The 21426-nt window shown below is 51.2% G+C and overlaps 11 protein-coding genes across 11 annotated transcripts; 6 read left to right on the forward strand and 5 right to left on the reverse strand.

Annotated features, from left to right (window-relative positions):
- Positions 1-214: 214 nt before the first annotated feature.
- On the forward strand, positions 215-2375 carry N7498_001022 (uncharacterized protein; the record flags this gene model as incomplete). The annotated part of the gene is made up of 3 exons (XM_058448085.1): positions 215-284; positions 335-654; positions 705-2375. The coding sequence occupies 3 exons, from the start codon at positions 215-217 to the stop codon at positions 2373-2375; spliced, it is 2061 nt and encodes a 686-aa protein (XP_058313496.1).
- A 441-nt stretch (positions 2376-2816) lies between these two features.
- On the forward strand, positions 2817-3362 carry N7498_001023 (uncharacterized protein; the record flags this gene model as incomplete). The annotated part of the gene is made up of 2 exons (XM_058448086.1): positions 2817-3012; positions 3061-3362. 2 exons carry the CDS (start codon positions 2817-2819, stop codon positions 3360-3362), a joined length of 498 nt encoding a protein of 165 aa, XP_058313497.1.
- A 268-nt stretch (positions 3363-3630) lies between these two features.
- On the reverse strand, positions 3631-5138 carry N7498_001024 (pepsin-like aspartic protease; the record flags this gene model as incomplete). The annotated part of the gene is made up of 4 exons (XM_058448087.1): positions 3631-4227; positions 4320-4573; positions 4634-4818; positions 4861-5138. The coding sequence occupies 4 exons, from the start codon at positions 5136-5138 to the stop codon at positions 3631-3633; spliced, it is 1314 nt and encodes a 437-aa protein (XP_058313498.1).
- A 1432-nt stretch (positions 5139-6570) lies between these two features.
- On the reverse strand, positions 6571-9070 carry N7498_001025 (non-hemolytic phospholipase C precursor; the record flags this gene model as incomplete). Its single annotated transcript, XM_058448088.1, has 7 exons — positions 6571-7212; positions 7314-7516; positions 7661-7780; positions 7850-8245; positions 8340-8728; positions 8798-8880; positions 8951-9070. The coding sequence occupies 7 exons, from the start codon at positions 9068-9070 to the stop codon at positions 6571-6573; spliced, it is 1953 nt and encodes a 650-aa protein (XP_058313499.1).
- A 514-nt stretch (positions 9071-9584) lies between these two features.
- On the forward strand, positions 9585-12155 carry N7498_001026 (multicopper oxidase-domain-containing protein; the record flags this gene model as incomplete). Its single annotated transcript, XM_058448089.1, has 8 exons — positions 9585-9999; positions 10098-10217; positions 10267-10406; positions 10471-10680; positions 10747-10898; positions 11006-11282; positions 11312-11764; positions 11841-12155. The coding sequence occupies 8 exons, from the start codon at positions 9585-9587 to the stop codon at positions 12153-12155; spliced, it is 2082 nt and encodes a 693-aa protein (XP_058313500.1).
- Positions 12156-12765: 610 nt separating this feature from the next.
- N7498_001027 (Pseudouridine synthase RluC/RluD) lies at positions 12766-14355 on the reverse strand (the record flags this gene model as incomplete). The annotated part of the gene is made up of 1 exon (XM_058448090.1): positions 12766-14355. One exon carries the CDS (start codon positions 14353-14355, stop codon positions 12766-12768), a length of 1590 nt encoding a protein of 529 aa, XP_058313501.1.
- A 427-nt stretch (positions 14356-14782) lies between these two features.
- Positions 14783-15369, forward strand: N7498_001028 (acyl-CoA thioesterase; the record flags this gene model as incomplete). Its single annotated transcript, XM_058448091.1, has 2 exons — positions 14783-14862; positions 14919-15369. 2 exons carry the CDS (start codon positions 14783-14785, stop codon positions 15367-15369), a joined length of 531 nt encoding a protein of 176 aa, XP_058313502.1.
- A 189-nt stretch (positions 15370-15558) lies between these two features.
- Positions 15559-17199, reverse strand: N7498_001029 (CaiB/BaiF CoA transferase family protein; the record flags this gene model as incomplete). The annotated part of the gene is made up of 6 exons (XM_058448092.1): positions 15559-15770; positions 15823-16116; positions 16165-16669; positions 16724-16850; positions 16935-16966; positions 17026-17199. 6 exons carry the CDS (start codon positions 17197-17199, stop codon positions 15559-15561), a joined length of 1344 nt encoding a protein of 447 aa, XP_058313503.1.
- A 189-nt stretch (positions 17200-17388) lies between these two features.
- On the forward strand, positions 17389-18202 carry N7498_001030 (riboflavin synthase; the record flags this gene model as incomplete). The annotated part of the gene is made up of 3 exons (XM_058448093.1): positions 17389-17419; positions 17475-17597; positions 17655-18202. 3 exons carry the CDS (start codon positions 17389-17391, stop codon positions 18200-18202), a joined length of 702 nt encoding a protein of 233 aa, XP_058313504.1.
- Positions 18203-18366: 164 nt separating this feature from the next.
- Positions 18367-19721, reverse strand: N7498_001031 (Brix domain-containing protein; the record flags this gene model as incomplete). Its single annotated transcript, XM_058448094.1, has 2 exons — positions 18367-19464; positions 19518-19721. 2 exons carry the CDS (start codon positions 19719-19721, stop codon positions 18367-18369), a joined length of 1302 nt encoding a protein of 433 aa, XP_058313505.1.
- A 197-nt stretch (positions 19722-19918) lies between these two features.
- On the forward strand, positions 19919-21395 carry rrp3 (RNA-dependent ATPase RRP3; the record flags this gene model as incomplete). Its single annotated transcript, XM_058448095.1, has 2 exons — positions 19919-20255; positions 20317-21395. The coding sequence occupies 2 exons, from the start codon at positions 19919-19921 to the stop codon at positions 21393-21395; spliced, it is 1416 nt and encodes a 471-aa protein (XP_058313506.1).
- Positions 21396-21426: the final 31 nt, after the last annotated feature.

The following is a 21426-nucleotide window of genomic DNA, read 5'->3' on the forward strand; positions in this document are numbered from 1 at the left end:
TGCAGATCGCTTTCTTCTTCCGCCGAGCCGGCGGACGGAGCAACAACCCCTGAGGTTCGCTTACAAACGATTTGGGGGCTACAATCTCAACCCTAGCACATCTCTTCCGCCGAATAGCCGGAACGACCATCCATGGACACGAGAGCTTGAGCCTCTTCAGTACCTGTCTTATTGTGGTATGAATCCATGTAGCTGCAGCCACACTATCATCATCATGCCTTTATCCGAAGATCAGCAGCCTCCCCGAAAGAAGATCCGCAAGGGGACCCGCAGTTGCTGGGAATGTATGTGAAAATTAGCCATTTAATCAGACACTCAGCTTACCTCAATCCAGGTAAACACCGCAAGGTGCGCTGTCATTTTGCTTCTGATGGTGACCGTAGCTGCAGAGAGTGTCTGGTTCGGGGTTTGCTCTGTCGCACCCAGGATTTGCCGAAACCTGAAAATCCCCGCGAATCAGATCGTGCATCTTTGAATGACCGATTGGCTCGAGTGGAATCGCTCTTGGAGAGGTTTCTGCAGCGTTACTATGGCGATACAGATCAGTCGTTTCCCCGAGCCGCGGGTGACAATGATAGCCCTGTTTCAAGTCCGACGGCTGCAACTCCTGCTCACGAAAATGCCCCAGTCTTATCTCTTTTTGACAATGAGGTGGTACGATCTATGTACTCTCTATACATTTCACTGAGCTGAATATCGTATAGCTAGGTTTTCGACGACAAGATGAAACCACAGTGCCTAACATGTCCTTGGATTGGGCGGCAAATCGGGACTGGAAAAGACTGAGCCGCACCCTTTTCGTAGCATTGCCTTCCCAAGACATATTGGAAAAGCTAGCAGAGGCCAACAGTTGCTGGTGGCTACTCCGCGCGCAGTGCTTCCAAGACTACGATACGTCATTGCTTTCTATCCCAGTGGCGGACCTTTCAAATAGCCACCCGGCTGTGATAGCTACCGCTCTCATGTGGACCGCGATTAGTCTGCAACAACTTCCACCTAACTATGACACGAGTTTTTGGGAACTTCCCTGCCATCCAACCAAGCTCATCGAGCAGTACATCAGCCTAGTTGTCACATCTGTCTGCTCCGACGAAGCCATGGTTAGTAACATCAACGGGCTTGAGTGTTTGGTTCTTCAAGGGATCTTTTACAATAATGATGGGAAGCTAAGGAGTGCATGGCTATCCTATCGTCGTGCTCTAGATGTCGCTCAGATCATCGGGCTCCATCGTCCGTTGCCAGCCGGTTCAGCGAATAGCAAATCTCTGCATCGCGCCAAGAGTATCTGGAAGCACATCATCTATGCAGACCGATATCTTTCGCTCATGCTCGGAATGTACCATGGCATTGGCGATGCGGTATTGGAGCGGCAAGAAGCTAACCTAAGTGATGTGCCGAATTCGTCTTCCATGGACCTTCTTTGCCGAGTGGCCGGGTCAATAATCGAGCGAAATCAGAACTTTCCAACCGTCACCCCAATTATGGTGCGAATGACCCAAACCATTGATTCAGAGCTGGGGACGATCGATCCTCCAATGGTAGAAGAATATACACTTTCCACACCTGGCAAATCTGCGGAAAGAGCCCAATCCTATGCCATACTCATGACCCAGCTATGGTACTACCAGCTTATGGCGTGGCTACACCTCCCTTTTCTCTTGGAGACAGGCAGCCACGGCCGTTATGACTATAGTCGACAGAGCTGTCTTCAAGCCTCCAGACACATGATCACTAGCTACACCGCAATCCGACGCCTCACTGCAGACAGCTTCTGCTGCAAATCCCTCGATTTCCAGGCGTTCACTGCTGCAGTAACGCTTATGATAAATGTACTGGGACCAAATGGTCGAACAAATCAGTCCCCAGACGACCTTGAGGCTATTGGACGAGTCATGCAGATTCTGGAAGGATTGACAAAAGGAAGCACTCCTGATAAAGTTGCAACTCGCGGTCTCAGTGTTTTACAGACACTGAGACGAGTCGCGATGGGGAAGAGTCCAATACAGCCTGTCTCTCCCGAAGGTCAATCTAATGGAGAAGAACAACCCAGCCATATCAAGGTTGATATTCCTTACTTTGGCACTATTATCCTTGACCCTAGGACTCGAGCCAGTTCTGCACAGCAAGATATTTCTGATCATGGCCTACCACCGGCGCCGGGCAATGGTGGACTTGAGACAAATGGACCATCATCGTCAAAGGCGAATTTGATGGAACATAACTCTGCACAAATGGGATCCGGGTTATCAGTCACTTTGACAGAGACAAGCCTTGACTTTGAGCCTGCTGCGGAGATTTGGATGCTTCATCCTGATTTAATAATGCAGCCTTCCTTCGTGGCCGACCTTGGTGATAACTGGGATATGGGATTTTAAAAGAAGATTTGCACGTCAAGTGGTGTCCATTTCTAGGGTTACCAACTCCTGGGCTTTCGCCATTGCATGCGCTACCTGTTACATAGGATGCAATTATTGGCCCCGGAATTATATCGCTCGGTACATCCCCAATCTGGAAGCCGGCGATTATCCTGGCTTACCCATTCTAGCACCCCCGCACTGTGCCCTATGAAGTAAACCCTCCATGACATATAACAAATTTGAGTCTCTTAGTAAAGATCTGAACATAACATAGTTTCTAAAATTGCGCATCATGCAGACCAACGTTCTGGATTCGGTACTGCAGAATCTGCCAGAAAGCCGGGGTGATTTTGTTTAGCTTGGGAATTGCAGTAATACCCCGAGGCCCTTTTGATAGCGGTATGAATACTGATCAATGGGAAAAGATAGGAATTTATTGGATAGGCCTGATTACCTACAATGTCTTCTTTCATCCTCTGGCTCCATTTCCGCGCCCTTGCTGGGTGGGCGAGAGCATCCTTTGTGAGAATGGCCCTCTTGATAAAACCATGTTCATTTTCATATATTGACAATATCTCGTTCAAGTTGTGGCGAATATGGTACACAACAAACGGTCCATTTCACCGTGCGGTGGACAACCAGCACAAACACCACGGTAAGACCACGCACCAGTAATCCATTCAATTTCTTAACTAAGAAATAGGCGACGTCGTCCGAATCTCTCCCAATGAACTATCCTTTGCATCAGTCGAGTCTTGGAAGGCAATATACCAACCAAAGAAGGCGCCTCTAGTCAAAAGCGAGTTCTACGATATCTACGGCTCGGGATTCAACTCGCTGTGCGTAGGGAGTGAGCGCAATCCTCAAGTCCACAATCGCATGAGGAAGTCCCTCGCTGCCGCGCTCTCCACCAAAGCTCTGCTGGAGCAGGAGGATATGGCGTGGACGGACTCATTGAAAGAATCCGGGTTCAGGCAAAAATTACTCCTTCTGGACTCGACATAACCAAGTGGTTTGAGATGTTGGTGTTTGATATTCTTTGAATTCCCACTATTTTCCCGTGTCCTTCATTCTCATATCTAGCACCTCTTTTCAAAGTTTTCTTACCACGGTTTACCGTTCATGTATGTGCCTTAATTATTAGAAACGCTTAGCCATCCGATAGCACAAATATCTGTGTATCTTTTTCTCTTTAGATGTAACATGTACACAAAATAGGTAGTATATTTGGATCTGTCACTTATCTCTTATTTGATCATAAATTATAATCACATCACAGCGCTAGCAAGGCTGCGCCCGCTAAGCCCAAGGCCATATGCTGAGATATACTGGTCGCTCTAGCAATAGCTGGGTTGCTAGTCGTCGTAGCCACGTTAGCAGTATGGGTGCGGCTAGTAGATGTGGTAGTAGGCCACACAGTAACCGTATCGGAGACAGCTGTAGCCCCTGGCACAGCATTCCTGCCTATGCCGATCTCGAGGATATTGCTCGTCGTCGAATTGAAATTGGTGTTCGCAAGAGAAACTTCGCCATTCGCAATGTCATAAACCACGTAAGCGCTACGCAGGAATGTATCTCCTAGAATGTTCTCGGCAGTGATGTTTGATGGCAGAATCCCGAAGATACACCCATACTTGCTACTGTTGTAATCTCCCTTGTCAAGCACGAATTCCTTGATCCCCACGTTGATAGTTGGGGAAGTGAAAGTGAAGGAGATATTCATGTGTTTCTCAGCCATGGTACATGGCAGGAACCCAATTTCCTGTGTGTGGTTCCACGCGACTCCTAGCTCGTTGTAGATGTCGAAGATCATCTCATTTGGGAGATAGGTCATAGAGCTGGCAGTGTCGAGCACAACTCCAATAGGGAGCTCAGATGAGATTGATTTGGTTTCCAAGGAGTTGGTAATAGTTAGGCCAGTGAGTTCGATGTAAAATTGCCACTCGACAAGTCCCCCCTCACAGTTACTCCATCATTGTTGATCTGCAAATTTGGTATTGTCTGCAGCGTGCCATGGTATTTATCCGTGTCGACACCGCCAAATAGGATTGAGCCTTCATTTGTATCAAGGTCGTTTAGCCAAATGCTAAAAGCAGCAGACTGGATCAGGCCACTGTTAACCATTACCAGAGGTAAATTAGGATAGATTATCCCGTTTGGCTCTGAAGTTTGGCCCTCTGTGTATGTATATGAAAGTCCAAGTCTACCGGCGGTATCTACACGAATTATTGTGGTTAGTGAGTAAAAGTCAGGGCTGGTACGTTGAACTGACATACTGTAGACAAGTCCATCTTCGTTAATACCGAATTGAAAGTTTTCCAGACTTGCTCCTCCGATAGACAGGGTGTCTGCAGCGTAGTCGCCCTCGGCATCACCCGCTTGAAGATACCCAATAGTCAAAAAACCCCTTGACATAAAGGAGTATGTTGAAGATTCATTTGCTTTGTAAGTGCCGTAGGATCTGCAACGAGAATTTACACAGCCGCTGGGTGCACTCACCCACGTATCTGCGCTCGAGGTATCGATGGCCAGGCGTAGGGGCTGCCCAGGGGTTCCCAGTGTGATATTGCAGTAGTAGAGACTACCGTCAGTATCTAGGGCAACGCTGGTTGTCTTGTCTCGCTTTCTCCTCGCGCGATCCTGAGCCACAGAGCTGGATACTGCCACGTCATTTCGCTTGATATCAAGACTGACCACTGCAGGTCTGTCTCTCTGATGAAGATTCAGATTGCCCAGAGTAGGGATCACCAAGGTTGCCAAAATGGCCAAAGCGTTTCTCATTTCTCTGTTTTTCGAAAGAAAAGAAACAAGCAATTGAGTCTCGCGTTACAGGCGGAGAAGATAAAGCAGGATTCCAAAGCAGGAGAAAGAGAGGAAAGCGCTCGTAAGGCGTTATCAATTCCAAAAGCTTCGCGTCTAGTGCCTAACAGGCTAGTGCCTAACAGGCTAGTGCCTAACAGGCTAGTACGAGTTCAGTGGCTGCTGAAAAGCCTTAGCGTTCCTATATTGGAAATGATGTGGCGTACAGTAGTGGAACTCGGCACCAATCTTGGGAGGTGATAGCACTAAATCAGGTTAGTTTCTAGCGGTCGAGCCCGCGCCTGAGAGCACATATTACGACACCCCAGAGCTCGGAATCTCTGCAGTGAATGCCTTCGCGCGAGATCATGGCTATGGCCTTACTACCCGAGGTAGTAAACGCACCAAAAAGGAGGTCTTAATAGACCTCGCTCCTACCCGTGGGTAGACCCAAAAAATCCGACCCCATCCCGTTAACTTCTTGTACCTGCCTTTCCTTTTTTTATTGTTTCAGAGCATTAGCTAGTTTAGAACGGAACCGAACAAGGTCAGAATCGATTAACTAACCACGGCTTCCTACCCTAGAGCGGCCGGAACCCCGCCCAGTCCTTTGACGACTGTCCCATTCCCGCGCGATCCAGACTTTGTCAGTCGCGACACACTGCTCAATCAGATTCGCGATAAAAGCCTGGTCCTAGGTCGAGGATTGCGCTTATTGGCCTTGGTGGTGTTAGTGTAGAACAACCAGTACGCGATCCAGTGCTAATAACTTAAAGGAAATCATAACTAGCCATCGAATACTCCTACCTAGTCCGATCCTAAGCACCGACAATACACCAGGTGCGACTCCAAATCTCAGTTCTACAGGTTTGACTGCTGGTGATATCGTTTAGGGATGAATTCCCCACTGGCATTTAGTTATTTATTGCGTCAATGAGGTGCTTATGCGCACCTATACGTACCGGATTTTTCCTGCCAGCCGGGGTTTCCTCTTCTAGCTGCCGCCTCTTTTGTGAAGGTGTTCAGGCTCGGCTCACTCGTGGCATGTCTACAAACTTAGAATTGGATCGAACTCTTAAACGCAGGTCACTAGTGAGTGGGCCATGGAGGCATAGGCCACTCCGAAGCACAATACAAAAGGTGATAAATTACTACCTCGATTTTGATGGAGAAAATCAACACCAGGGCGTAAGGAAACATCCTACAATAAAGGCCTCGAAGGCGTCCCTCTAATACTCGTGTATCATCGTCAATGTACTGGCATTCAGCGGATCGCCGAGACACACTAGATCGTTCCAAACTGCACATCTCCACCTATGGGCTTAGCCCGCCACCTCGGTTTGCTATCATATCCAAGGTAATGCATCACTTGCTAACAAAAGTGATCATTTCTTGCCGCGACATTGCGACTACCTTAGTGATAGGCAACACTGAAAATTTTGAAATTGCCAGCACCGGCATCCTTCCAGGCGAGGGACGAATTGACCTCGAGGAAACTGACCCATCTGTTGCTTTGGCCACTAAGCTGTACGGTATAGGTGGCACCATTGGGCTGGTACTCGAAGGTGAAGGCCTGTGCGTCCTTGACATTCTTGACAAGCGAGCCCAGTGGGTCGGCACCGAGGTAGGTCTTGTCCAGCGCAGACTGGATGTAGAAACTGGTGGGAATAGGAGCGTCATCAGCAGCGTGGATGACCCAGCGCTGGCGGATGTCCTCGTGAGCGGCAGTGGCGGGCGACAGGTCGACGATCTTGCCACGGACATTTGTCAGGGCAAACCCGGAGATCTCGAAAACCAAGTAGCGACCCTCAGACAGCTGACCGCGAACCTGCTTGAAGCCCTCCTCGACAAGGAGGCTCATGTTCTGGTTGGCGTTTGCCGACCCGAAAGGAACGGCTGGCTGATTGTCGGGGTACTCAGACAAGCACAGCGATGGCTGGGCCCAAGGTCCAGTTAGAGATCCAAGCTCAGCAATATCTCCACTATAGTCAGAGGGCTCGTTGGGGAGCATGGGTGGCTTGGTGGCCTGATTAATAGAGGGATTGGCGAAGTTGGGCTGTTGCATCATCAGCATGGACAACAACACCATAAAAAGCGCCTAGCAACTGCCTTGTGGCCGAATAAGAAACATTATCTATGAGTAAACATTGTACTTACGTTCTCGAAATCAAAGGCGTTCACCAGGTTGGACATGGTGGCGCGACGCCACGGTGTGATCTCCTGGCTGTAAACACCCTTGTAGCCATGAGCAGCTGCCCACGCCTCGGCAAACATAATCTCGGAGGTGTGGTCGGTTAACTCAGTGAAGACGTTACCACCAGCGGTATACGGCGACACGATGACACGCGGAACACGGGGACCTAAGTGGTCATTAGCTACCTAGCCCGAACTGGCATTGCGAAGACTTGATGTATTTTTCGGGCTGAACTGCCTGTCTCTGAAAAACGGCTGGTAACAGGAAAGAGGTGATGAAGAAAAGGCAGCACATCGTATAGTTGACTTACCGGGACCGAGAGCAGTGTAGTTATCGTGGTCAGAGGACGAGTACGGGTCAATAAGCCATTCACCAGGAGTTCCTTTCGGGGCAACGACAGGCGGCACATGGTCGAACCAGCCTCCCTGCTCTATAAGATAGTATCAGCACCTCACCTGACAAGTTGGGGGGTCTGTGGGATAGTATGAGATTGTCTTACCATCGTAGCTGATGACTAAAACGGTCTCGTTGTAGAGAGGGCTGTCTACCACGGCATTTACAACCTGCTGCTGGAGCCAGCCACCATCCACGGGACGGTTAGGAGGGTGCTCGGACAACTCTTGAGGACCAACAATGTAGCTGATCGACGGCAGAGTGCCCTCAGCAGCCGCCTTGTAGAACGCCTGCAGACCGAGGTATGAGTCTCCTTTCTCCCGAAGTGCAGAGCCATTTGCTGCCTTCTGGTACTGCTCAAAGTATGCAAGTGGATTGTCCTCGAAGTTGTCCTCGTCTTGGTACAATTGCCACGAGACACCGGCGTCCTGGAGATACTCGGGGAATGTCTTCCACGTGAAGGGGAAGCAGTTGGCCTTGACTGGGGATGTAATATCACAGCCTAGCAAACAAGAGCAACAGACTTAGTCCCCCGGGAGTTCATAATTTCCAAGACTTTCCATCTTTCCGTTCTGATTTTTGCAGGGTTGACTCACCTGGCGTGGCAGTGTTGTCCAGCATGGCTCCACCGTCGCTGTTCGGGTTCGACGGCGACCCAGGCGAGTTGACTGAGCCGGTCAGCCACATACAACGGTTCGGGTCAGTCGGTCCCAGGATGCTCTGGTGGCTCATGTCCAGGATAGTAAAGCTGTCCATGATGTCGAAATGGGTGGGTATTTCCTTGCGAGTAAAGTAAGCCATGCTATATAGGGAATCGGCATTGGCCCAGTTGTTGTAAGCGCCATTAGACCAGGCCTCGTGCATGGCAACCCAGCCATTGCTACCGGCATCCATGCACATCGTTGCATCGGGGTATATGCCACCAGCATAGTTTATATACCAAGGCTGTAGGATGGAGCTGCCGTTCACGGGCGGATTGACGGGCCTGGGAATCGTGGCAAAATTCAACGTTAGTTGTTACATCCCAGTGTATACATCGTCAGGGGATACTTACTGCTGGAAGGTCGTGTAGCCATTTTCTGTGATTGGCACATTGGGATCGGCGAAACCGCGTACACCGGCCATTGTGCCGAAATACTATAACCGTAGAGGCGCTCGTATTAATGGCGGACCGTACAGCGGGCAAAATCAAAAGGAGCTCACTTACATGGTCAAACGCTCTGTTTTCCTGCATGAAGAAGACAAGGTGCTTGACATCCTTAAGAGATGCGGCCGACACGGCGGTGGCCGCAGCCACAACTACCAGGCAGGAGTTGGCGGTACGCATCCTGAAAGCTTGGGAAATACTTAAAACAACGATCCCACAATGTGCATTTCGCCGTCTACTTAAATATATATACATTCACCGGACGCCACCGCTATGATCTCGAAACGGATCTTCCCCGAAATGAGGTTCGCGTACGTGCACAAGTATTGTATGTTGCATTTTCCGAACTTAGCGTAGCATAAATTTAAAAGCTTGATCATTCTGCAGGAGGTCCAGCCAATCCATACACGAAACCCAATTCGTCCCCGGGTTGCGCTGGTGTGATGCGACTGGCGCATCGTGACACTTGCGCGCACGTTAGTCAGTGATAATTGTGGAGCATTTAATTACTTCCTGCATTAGTCCACTCTCTCGAACCTGTTACCGAGGGGTCTATCTCCTCCACGTGGGCTGGGAACTCTGGAACCGGCGCGCTCGGACCGGCGGGAAAAGCATGAGACGGACAGGAACACAGCGAAATCCCCGGTTTAGTCAGCACTCGTACATGAGTGGCAGATTGACAAAAAGCATGAGAATGAATCTTAACCCAGAAGTGCTTCCGACACTCTTGAAGCCGGCAATGAAATCGGACAGACATGGGCGGTGGCCCATTCTTATTTGCAGCGCTGTGCTGCTCGCTGCCGTCGGCGGTATTTACGTCAACCTCGTTTATCACTATTTCAATTATCATACTCCTATATTCGCAGCCGGAGGTGTGTCGCTAGATCATCTTCACCCTGATTCTGGCGTCAACGAGGACACGAGGATCGGTCCTACAGGTGACCATAACACTGGGGATCCTAATGCTTCTGACGTGGATATTGCGTCTACATTACTCCGACCGGAGCGACATAAATTCCGCGATCGGACCTCCATTCACCTGAAATGGAACGTCACATTGGAACCGCGAGCACCAGATGGGGTTATGAAACCGGTTTATCTTATCAATGGTAAGTGGTTGCAAAATATAACTGAACATGAAACGTTCTATAGGCCCACAGTTTGCCATACACTGCTTTCACCGTCAGAACACTTACCAGAAGTCTAGGACAATTCCCTGGCCCTACAATTGAGACACGGTCAGGTGATGAACTTATAATTGATGTCTACAATGGTGTTGCCGAGGAAGAAGGCATTTCCATCCATTGGCACGGATTATACATGAAAGGTAAGCAAGTCTATATTCCAGTATGCGGTCCTTGAGTACACTATCAAAGCTGACTGGGCAACTTCATTGCGAGAAGATGCCAACGAGATGGATGGGGTGGTTGGCGTGAGTCAATGTGCAATTGGCCCATCTGAGAGTTACACGTATCGGTTTCGCATCGATGACAGCCAATTCGGCACATTCTGGCATGTAGCCTATTCTTTCTCACGCGGCTCCCATGGCTTGGCCAGACTGAAAGACCAGCAGCTAATAGATGCGCAGGTATCATGCCCACTCCGGTGGACAGCGTGCTGATGGGCTGTACGGCGGGCTTGTGGTACATGAGCCCGTTAGCAGGACCAGTCAAGAACTCTCAGTATACGGGCAACATCCAGAACATCTGCTTCTTATAGGAGACTGGTATCATCAGCCAGCAGGTGCTGTTTTTGGGTGGTATCAGGAGCCGGGCCACTTCGGTTACGAGGTATGGGATACGAAGAGGAATCTTTTCCTTTCCTCCATTAGTACTGCATACTAATACCATGGGTAGCCTGCACCTGATTCACTTCTCATTAACGGCAAAGGCTCTTACAATTGCTCAATGGCTGTTAGGGCGCATCCAGTGGAATGCAGCCCGAGTGAGAAGCCGGCCGTGACTTTTGCAGAGAGCAATAGCGTCATATTACGCGTTGTAAATACGGGGTTAGTCATCTAATCTCTCATCTTTGCTTCTGGTTATCCTATGTCCCACTGGCAGCATGATTTACAAAGAAAGGCTCACACTAACTTTGCGTACTTCTTACGCCTAGAGCTTCTGCCGGATTCTCATTCTCGCTTGGACAGGCGCCCATGACGGTCATTGCGGTCGATGGGGGAAGTACGGTAGCATCAAACACCCCAAGCACGACGTCGATCGGCCTTTTGTATGCTGGAGAGCGAGTAGACATCCTTGTCGAACGCCCTACAGGATCAGCAACAGCACCTGGTGGGCGCAAGTCTGAAATGATACAGCAATCAAAAGCTGAACTGAGCCTGACAATCGGTCTGGATTTGGAGTACGTCCGCACATTCCAGGAGCCCTATATCGTCAGAAAAGCAGACAAACTCATCTCTAGGCCAGAAACTTTCACTTGACGAATTTTGCCCTTACGCCTCAGCAATCGTTCCCTGTTATATGGCGAGATAAAGGCGACGAACTCCGAAAAGATGAACCGCGGAGCGATAACAATCAACCTGTCCCAAAATTCAACTTGGCACAACTCTCAGGCAGTGTGGTCGCGGATTATGTTGCCAAGAAACCTTCAGAGACGTCGGTTCTGTACACATCGATGTCAATCCGGTCGGCTAGTGGCCTTCGACCAGTCGGTTCTGTGAATCGTACCACCTGGGTCGTGGCTGATCCCAGAGCACCGCCACTTCTTGCTCTGGACCAGAGTGAATGGAATCGTGTAACGAAGCAGCCCGGTCCAGTCTGGGCTCTAGACGTTCCGCACTACCAGTCTGGGGAGGGTAAATGGATGGAGCTTGTGGTGAATAATCCCGATCATCAGGGGCATGTATTCCACTTGGTACGTACTGGCTAGGCCTCTGTTAAACGCACGCTTACAGGCATTTGCTAACTAAACCGGGAATCGCCCGAACCAGCATGGATATGACTTTTACGTGGTCTCACAATTCCAACAGACTCAACTAGGTTTCCCTGGAACATACAATCCTTTTGATCCGGCGAGTGCCCCCCTTGGTGGATCAATAAACACAGTCAATCCCCTCCGGAAAGACACCGTGTATATCCCAAGAAATGGGTACGTTGTGCTGCGCTTTCCGTTGGCAAATGATGGGCTATGGCTCTTCCATTGTCACACATTATGGCACATGATTTCAGGCATGGGCATTGTCCTTCAGATCGGTGAGATTATGGAAGACACCAAGCAGAGGACGTTAGCAACTTGCTTGAAATAAGTTCATCTTCGACCCGACGATCTCTACAGCCATGCAGTTGCCCCCGAACCCTCAGCTTGAAAACCCGTCAACTTATAAGCGCGAAGAGGTTATTACCGCCGTGACAGGTCTACCAATTCCTCGCTACTCTCTCTTACATAGAGTAAGCCGATATCCTCTATCCCCCACCTGAAGGATGGCCACACATTGCCCAGGAAAACAAAACCTTTGCGTCCTTGAAAAAGACCGACGAGGTGATTAATCTCCTTCGTCACTTGCTATATCTAGATTCTAGGTGCGAAGATTAGCAAATGATGCCCTTCTCTACGCCATGCGATTATGTGAACTAAGGTCCCGGAAAATATCGACCTTTAGCGCCCGATGAATTTGAATTCCCTCTGTGGGTTATGATTTTAGCGTCAACGTAAAGGCACCCAGACTCTATGAACAAATAATAAGAGTATGATAAACGAAATTTTATGTATATGAAATGCTATGCTCGAATCCGATTTTTGATGTTCACTTTATGGAGGGTATCTATCTTCTTGATGCAAGCCAACGATATGATATCGTAAAATCCAAAAAGGCAGCAACCAACAACGATATGAGAAGAGGCAAAGCGGCCCCAACTCTAAGGCGCAGCAGATGATTCAGATTGGGGCAATTCACCAGCTGAGGCTCCATTCAGGCCATGTCTCGGGTCATCGAGGTTGACTAGGCCAACGCCCTCTACGAGGACAGTACCGTTCATGCCGGGTCTCTTGTCACCGGTAGCCATGTCATCATCACCAAGCTCAGGGACTGTTCCATGGCCGATAATAGTTTCCTCGCCAGGAACCCAGTCAGGGACTTCGCGAGGTCCGTCCATGCCAGGTGGAGGCTTGGCCCAATGAGGCATGGGGCTACGGTATCCCCAATCGCCATCACGGTCAGCATAGGCGACGGCATGCAAGAAGATACCCAGTTCATGGACACCTGGGTCTGAGTACAGCTCTGTGCCACAGACATCGCATAACTCGCCAGACAGACGCTCGCCCTTGCGCTTCTCATAGTCCTCCGCGGCAGCTTGCTGTTCGCGAGACATGATACTCGCTACAATGGACGGATCAGTGTCCACCGGGACGTTCGGAGCGGCGGTGAAGTGATTGCGGTACGTGTGCGTGTCTGCAATCTCAGTCTTGCCCATCCGGTGGAGGCGCTCCATGATTTCATCATCGCGCTCTCCGTGGTCTTCATTTCGCGCCAGCTCCGGCCCGAAAACACGGCGGTTGGAATAGATGGGGTCGTTGCTAATCGGATGACCCAGGAACTGAAGGTGTACTCGGATCTGGTGCGTCCGGCCTGTGAGGGGGAAGCAGTGCACAATGCTGTACCCCTCGTCCTCATTGGAGACGGCCGGAGGTGGAGTGGCAGCACGACCAGACTCATGCTCTTTCGCCGAGGCCACCGATGCTTCAGGAGGATAGTAAGCCAGACGGCGGAACTTGGTGGTGGCTGTCTTGCCGGTAGCCCGCACACGATTCAGACCCAGTTTAGGGCTGACCTGCATGATCGGCTGGTCGCAAACGACGATGCCATCGGGAAATTTGCCCTTGACGCGGGCCAGGTATTCTTTCTGGACAGTTCGGGCCTTCAGTTGCTCTGCCATTCTCTCGGCGCCCTTGGGGTCCTTTCCAATGAACATGATGCCGGAAGTCAAACGGTCCAACCGGTTGCACGGTCTCGGCACAAAGCCATGGCCACGTTCGGCGCGCAGAATCTCCACAACCGAGTTGTAGTGGTAGCGGCCGGCGGAATGGACAGGAACGCCGGCCGGCTTGTCGATGACGATCAAATCATCGCTTTCGTGGATGATACCAATAGGCATGCCGGTCACCGGGGGCTCGTGGCGATGAAGAGTATGCGAAACCACCTGTCCGTTCTTGATCACGGTGTCCCGACCAGCAGGCTTCCCGTTGACGGCAACGAGGCCCTGATCGAGGGCCCATTTGTAGTAGTCCGGTTTTCGGTCACGGAATTCCGAAAGGAAAATTTCCTCCAAATTCCTGCCCCGCCATCTCTCCTTGCAGTTGGTGTTATAGGTATAGTGATACGGCTTGACGCGGCGAAGGCCACCCTCCATGTAGTAAGGCGCAGGCCAAGGGTCACAGGGAGTCACGACAACATCGGGAGGTGGTTTAACGGGATCGGGAGGGGGAGGCTTGTAGGTGACGACGGACATTGGGGGCGGCGGTGGCAGGGGCAGTTTGCCGCGCCGTAGAAGATATGCCGTTATTCGAGGTGAGGGAGCCAGGGGGAAGGTTTAAAGAATCGTTGAAAACGAATGTGGCGGGCAAAAGTTTGGGCGGGAAAAAAAATTGGAGAATTGGCGATTGGCGATAAGCTCAGGCACCGTTCGCCGCGGTGGATCCTCCCCCACGTTCCCCCAGGTGGCCTGGTCTTCTTTTCGATCATATTTCGGTCTCGGATTGAGATTGTCCTCGATCTATTTCGATTCACCTTTCAGGTGAATGTGCATCGCCAGCTTACCTAATCACCCATAGACCTCGGTTCATCGGGTGTGGAGACGCGATGCGGGCAACGGTTCTTCTGGTCCTCGTCCGAGGATTTCTACTTGACACCTTTTAGCACTCGTGACTCGTTTGACCATGGCGCCTCAAGAATACGAATCCAAGAAGCTTCGCAAGCGTAGCAACTACGGCTACCACCAGCTGCATCAGACAAGATGGTACAACGCAGTGACCCAAAGTACAACGCCGGAATGAAACTAACTCTACTACGTAGGTTCGACAATGACATGTACGCCCATCTGAACAACACCGTCTACACGGCCCTCTTTGACACGATCGCCAATTCCTATCTCATCGAGCATTGCGGCATGAACCCCTTCAGCGTCAACAACCCTACCCCCAAGAGCTCCGAAGGCCAACCCTCCAACTTGTCAGCCGGTACGGACCAGATCGGGCTCATTGTCTCCACGCATTGTGACTTCTTTGCCTCCGTTGCGTTCCCGGATATCCTGGAGGTGGGCTTGCGCGTGGCCAAGCTGGGTTCGTCGAGTGTCACATGGGAGATCGGCGTGTTCCGAAAGGGCGAGGAGAATGTTAAGATGGTTGGAACATACACGCACGTCTTCGTTTTGCGGGAAACTATGCGCGTCGGAAAGGACGGCATGGCAAGTAACGTGCGGAGCGGACTGCAGAAGCTACTCAATTCGCCGGAGGCTAAGCTATGATGCGGTGAAAATGAAACTGTGAATAATACCTACCGTACATATACCAGGCTTCAATGCATTATTAAAGAAATTATCGACTCTATCGAGGTGCTTCACGGGGGAATTCAAAAATTGCAATTGATCATGCATTATGTACAACTGTGTAGATGGCTTGGAGGTATAGACTCGTCTGAAAGGTATGTCCGCTCTCTATGATACCACACCTTGTTCCTTGAGCTTGGCAATATCCGCCTCTCCATAATCCAGCATGCTTCCCAGGATTTCGTCGGTGTGCTGGCCGAGCGTGGGAGGAGGCATGCGCACCCCAGGTGTTGCTTCAGAGTACTTGATGGGCGTGTTAACCAGCTTGATCGGGCCGCAGTCAGGGTGCTCGACCTCGGTGATCATTCCTCGTGCTTTGACTATTGATGGGAATCAGTACAAGTCGAACAAAGAACTTGCAAGAAGACCTACCGTGCTCGTGGTTCAACGTTCCCTGGATGTCATTGACAGCCGCATAAGGCATTCCACTCCCTTCAAAGATCTCCAGCCACTCCTGCGTGGTCTTTTGCTGTGTGATATTCTCAATCAATCCATCAATATCCGCGCGGTGCTTCACACGATCACTGTTGGTGATGAAGCGAGGATCGGTCTTCCACTCGGGGAATCCGAGTCGATCGCTCAGCACACCGAACAGACGATCGTTACCGCCGCCGAAAAGAATGTCGCCGTCGAAAGTCTTGTAGCTCCGGTATGGTACAATTGAAGCTAGATAATGTTAAACTTTGCCAGAGATTCGAAAGCTTGGTCACTTACGGTGAGCAGTGCCCCAACGACCGGAATCCTTTTGGCCACTGATGAGCGCAGAGGAGGCCAGGTTCGACAGGGTAGCAACCTGGCAGTCACTGAGACAGGCATCGATATGCTGGCCCTTGCCAGTCCGCGCTCGGGCAAGCAAAGCGGCCATAATCGCATTCGAGGTGTAGAGGCCGGTGGTTAGATCGGTGACTGCAACGCCCACTTTCACTGGCGCTCCATCTCGCGCGCCGGTGATATGCATTAATCCCATTTCTGCTTCCACCATGACATCGTAGCCAGCTCGGTTGCTGTACGGGCCTGTTTGACCGTAGCCAGTGATACTGGCGTAGATCAACTTGGGATTGATCTCTTTCAGAGTCTCGTAGTCCATTCCATACTTCTTAAGGCCACCGGGGAGGTAGTTCTCGACCAGGACATCGCATTCCTTGGCAAGTTTGTGCAGGATCTCAACGCCTGACTTGTGCTGGAAGGATAACCCAAGAGATTTTTTGTTGCGATTGACCTTTTCAATCAGTCAGTATCTGCAGCAGATCTTTTATCCTTCAAATTTTCTTACTGCGAGGTAATATGCACTCTCGCCGGGGCCCTTCTTGGACGAATCATCCTCGTACTTCGCATATGGCGGGCCCCAGGCACGAGTATCATCACCGCGCACGGGGTGTTCAACCTTGATAACATCGGCTCTATTATAATCATGTTAATATACGCTGGAAATTTCCAATTGAATAGGGAAAGGGCCCAATATGGGCTCCAATTGCTCCACATACCCCAAATCACCCAAGATCTGAGTGCAATATGGCTGTGAATCAGATCAATTAGTATAAATTTGGAAGGAAAGCAACATGCGCTTTAGCTCACCCCAGCAAGAACTCTTGTCATATCCAAAACACGAATCCCAAACAACGGCAGCGTGTCATTCAACCTCAACGTAGAGCTGGAGAAGCTCCGCCAGGGCGACATGTGCAAGGCATTGCGAGGCCAGATAGGACGCGTCCGCCGAGCAATAGCCTGGAATCTGAGCGCAACCGTCATATTGAATTCTCGAGTGGCCGGCACCGTTGAAAACAGACAAACAGAAAAGCGCGAGTCCGGGGAAGGTTAAGAAGGCGCTGGAATAGATCGAAACTCCGCCAAAACGCCGACACCGCTCGGAGCGGGCGCCGAGACCGAGGTTGACCGACCCCAACTTTGCCTCTCTGTAGATCAGTCACACCCGCAGCTATGTTTACTGGACTTGTCGAGACCATTGGGAGTGAGTGTTTCACGACGATCATCATATATCGAGACTAACAGTTCCTTTCCACCAGCCGTCACGGCCCTGGAGCCCCTCGATACCTCGTCGAGCGGGGGTGGGGGTACATCACTCACCATCTCAGACTGCGAGGAGATCCTCTCCGATGCGCACCTGGGCGATAGCATCGCTGTCAATGGTATACATCCCAGCTAAACACCCCCGAAATGTTCTCTCAAGCTCAATCGGAATAAAGGAACCTGCCTCACGGTCACGGCATTCGACAAAACCTGGTTCAAGGTCGGCGTCGCGCCGGAAACGCTGCGCCGCACGAATCTCGGCGATTTGCAGACCGGTTCTTTCGTGAACCTCGAACGCGCAGTCTCTGCGGATACCCGGATGGGCGGACATTTCGTGCAGGGCCATGTCGATACCGTCGCGAAGATTCTGTCTGTCACGCCGGACGGGAACTCGCTAGTCTTCCGCCTGCAGCCGCGCGACAAAGACGTGCTGCGTTATGTTGTCGAAAAGGGCTACGTGACGCTGGACGGTGCCAGTCTGACTGTTACCAAGGTTGTGGACGGCGAGGATGGGTTCTGGGAGGTGATGCTCATTGCCTATACACAGGAGAAGGTCGTTACGGCTGCCAAGAAGGCTGGCGAGTATGTCAACGTGGAAATTGACATTGTGGGCAAGTACGTGGAGAAGAGCGTGCAGGGTTACTTCGCCGGTACATCGGGAGGTGATTTCGCTATTCTCGAGAAGATGGTCGGTCGTCTGGTCGAGGAGAAGCTCAAGAAATAAACAAAAAAAAAAAAACGATATCAAGTCATGCCATTAATGAGGATCTAAAATCAAGACGAAAGCGCCATGCAGGTTTTCCTATTCCGAAACTTTTCTTCACATACTCCATGAAAATGTACAGTTGAAACCACCGAGGGTATAAAGTAGAAATTCGAGATACCTCCTTACTCCTCCATCTCATCCGAGTCCTCAGCGCCCTCGGCATCTTCGTCACTGAACCACTCGTCCTCGTCCATATCAACATCCTCGTCATCATCCTCCACATTCTCGCCATTGGCCTTGGCCTTCGCCTTATCCTTCTTCTTCTTTTCGATGTTCTCCCTCTGCTGCTTCTTGCGCGCCGCCTTCTCCTTTCTCTTCACAGCCCAGTTCTGGTCTAGCGCCCTAATCTCCTTCTCACTCTTTGTGATGAAGTCATGCCACATAACTCTGCCATCACAGACGCCGTCCTCGACCTTCATTAGACGAAGCTTCAGGCGGGGTCCGAGTTCAACCAACTTGACAGCTCGCTTCTCAACACCGGGAGTAGAAGGCTTCTTCTCAGCGTTATCGCCGGCCTTTTGGCGCTGGGCTTCACGCTTGTTCAGGACTTTTCGGGTCGTGCTCTCTGCAACCTCCACCTCGGCATCGGTGTCCAATTCGGTCTCACTGGCAGATGTGTAACCAGCGGCAGACGGGTCAAGGAGGTAGTCGGCAGCATCTTCAAGCTTGCCAAGGTTTGGGACGGCAGCCTTCTTATCCCTGTTGCGGATCTCCTTGGGGTCCAAGCGACGGATCCGTTTTGACAACCCGGTCTTCTTTGTGACAATAGCGTAGTGTCGGAGGCTAATAACGTACGAGTCGTCGTTTTCAGACTTGGCCGGTTCTCGGTTCAGGAGCATGACACGACGAATGGAGGAGAGCGGTGTAGCTTGGGGGTTGATCGGAGGGAAGAGGGATTGGAAGATAGTGGTGGTAAGAGTCTCGAGTCGCTTCGGCACTTTGGAATCCTCGGTGGCATCGGGCGAGTTGAAGTTGTTCATAACCAGCAGCGGCGGTGTCTTGTGGTCCTGTCCACCGCTCCGCGGGCGCTTTTGAGAGCGCTCAACGTCTTTGCAAAGAGAATATTGCTCAACCTTGAAGTAGAGGGTCGGGCCGCGAGGCGTGACAGCGAGTCGCATATTGGTGTTTCCCGTGTTTGACTTGGAGAAAAGCATCAGATGCGTGACACCGAGCGGTCCGGCCATCACGGTATAGTCCCGCAGTCGGTTGGATTGGCGTTCCTGGGCATAGAATTAGATAGAGCTCGTTAAACAGGATGAAATTGGTGGCATACCTTCAATCGCACAGCCGTATCGGGCTCCATCATATGACGAACATCTTTGACGAGCTGGCTGACGCTGGTACCGACCTGAGAAGCACCAACACGAATGACCATGGACTTGGGCGCCTTGCTCTGGATAGCACCGCTGCCCTTGGACGCAGCAGAAGCATTCTGCGCGCGCAGATGGGTGCGCTTCTTGACACGTGCCTTTGCCATTGCGAGATATGCAAAGTAAAAGACTGTATAAAAAAAGGGTGGATTTAATCAAGCTCGATGAGTTGAAACCGAAGTTTTTTTGTCTCCAAAAAATCCAGGCGGAGACCGTGCGGATCAACGATGATGCGGACCCACCTTAAATTATTTCGAGATCGCGAGCACCGCAACTTTTTTCGAGTTTGATAAATCCACCAAAAATGCCTCCAGTCAAGAAGCGCAAGGTTGCCGACGAGGCGCAGGCGCCTGCAGAAGATAGCGATGCCAGTTCTACACATTCCCAGGCCGGGGGCGACTCGCCCAATCCTGATGAAGCCGACCCCAGCGCCGAGTCTACAGCTACTGCCGCTCCCAAGTCGTTCAAAGAACTCGGAATTATCGATTCTCTCTGCGAGGCCTGTGAAACCATGGGTTACAAGGCACCCACGCCCATTCAGGCTGAATCCATCCCGTTGGCTTTGCAGGGCCGCGATCTGATCGGTCTTGCCGAGACGGGTAGTGGAAAGACAGCAGCTTTTGCTCTGCCCATCTTGCAGGGTAAGATTCTCCCCAATTATCCCACGAGTATAAAAATTGGTCTAACCCATTGGTCATCCAGCTCTTATGGATAAGCCTCAGCCCCTCTTCGGCCTGATCCTCGCCCCAACCCGTGAACTGGCCTACCAGATCTCGCTCTCATTCGAAACTCTCGGTTCAACTATCGGAGTTCGCACCGCTGTCATCGTGGGAGGAATGGATATGGTGCCGCAATCTATCGCCCTGGGCAAGAAACCGCACATCATCGTCGCCACCCCGGGTCGATTGCTCGACCACCTCGAGAACACCAAGGGCTTTTCCCTCCGTGGTATGAAGTATCTGGTCATGGACGAGGCAGACAGACTGTTGGACATGGACTTCGGTCCGATCCTCGACAAAATCCTCAAGGTGCTTCCCCGTGAGCGTCGTACTTTCTTGTTCTCCGCTACACTCAGCTCCAAGGTTGAGTCGCTGCAGCGTGCTTCCTTGTCGAACCCGATGCGCGTGTCTGTTTCGTCGAAGTACCAGACCGTCTCGACTCTGCAACAATACTTCCTCCTCCGTCCTCACAAGCACAAGGATATCTACCTTGTCTATCTGCTCAACGAGTTTGTCGGCCAATCTGCTATTGTCTTCACGCGCACCGTGCACGAGACTCAGCGTGTTGCTTTCCTCCTGCGCACTCTCGGATTTGGCGCTATCCCGCTCCACGGCCAACTTTCTCAGTCTTCGCGCCTGGGAGCTTTGGGCAAGTTCCGCTCTCGCAGCAGAGACATTCTCGTCGCTACAGATGTCGCTGCTCGTGGTCTGGATATTCCGTCCGTCGATGTCGTTCTTAATTTCGACCTTCCCACTGACAGCAAGACCTACATTCACCGTGTCGGTCGTACGGCACGTGCAGGCAAGAGTGGTGTTGCAGTCAGCTTTGTGACGCAGTACGATGTGGAGATCTGGCAACGTATCGAGACCGCGTTGGGCAAGCAGCTTCCGGAGTTCGATGCCACCAAGGACGAGGTCATGGTGCTTGCTGAGCGGGTTGGCGAGGCACAGCGCCAGTCAATTATGGAGATGAAGGCCTACGACGAAAAGAAGGGAACGAGAGGCAACAAGTTCGGCAAAGGCAAGCGTGGCCGCGACCAGATGGATCAGGAGGAGGGCTAACGGGCTGGCCCATCGGAGCTGCTTGGCTCTT

The sequence above is a fragment of the Penicillium cinerascens genome (genome assembly GCF_028974065.1).
Source record: "Penicillium cinerascens strain IBT 15544 chromosome Unknown contig_16_segment0_segment0, whole genome shotgun sequence".
NCBI classification, from domain to species: domain Eukaryota; kingdom Fungi; phylum Ascomycota; class Eurotiomycetes; order Eurotiales; family Aspergillaceae; genus Penicillium; species Penicillium cinerascens.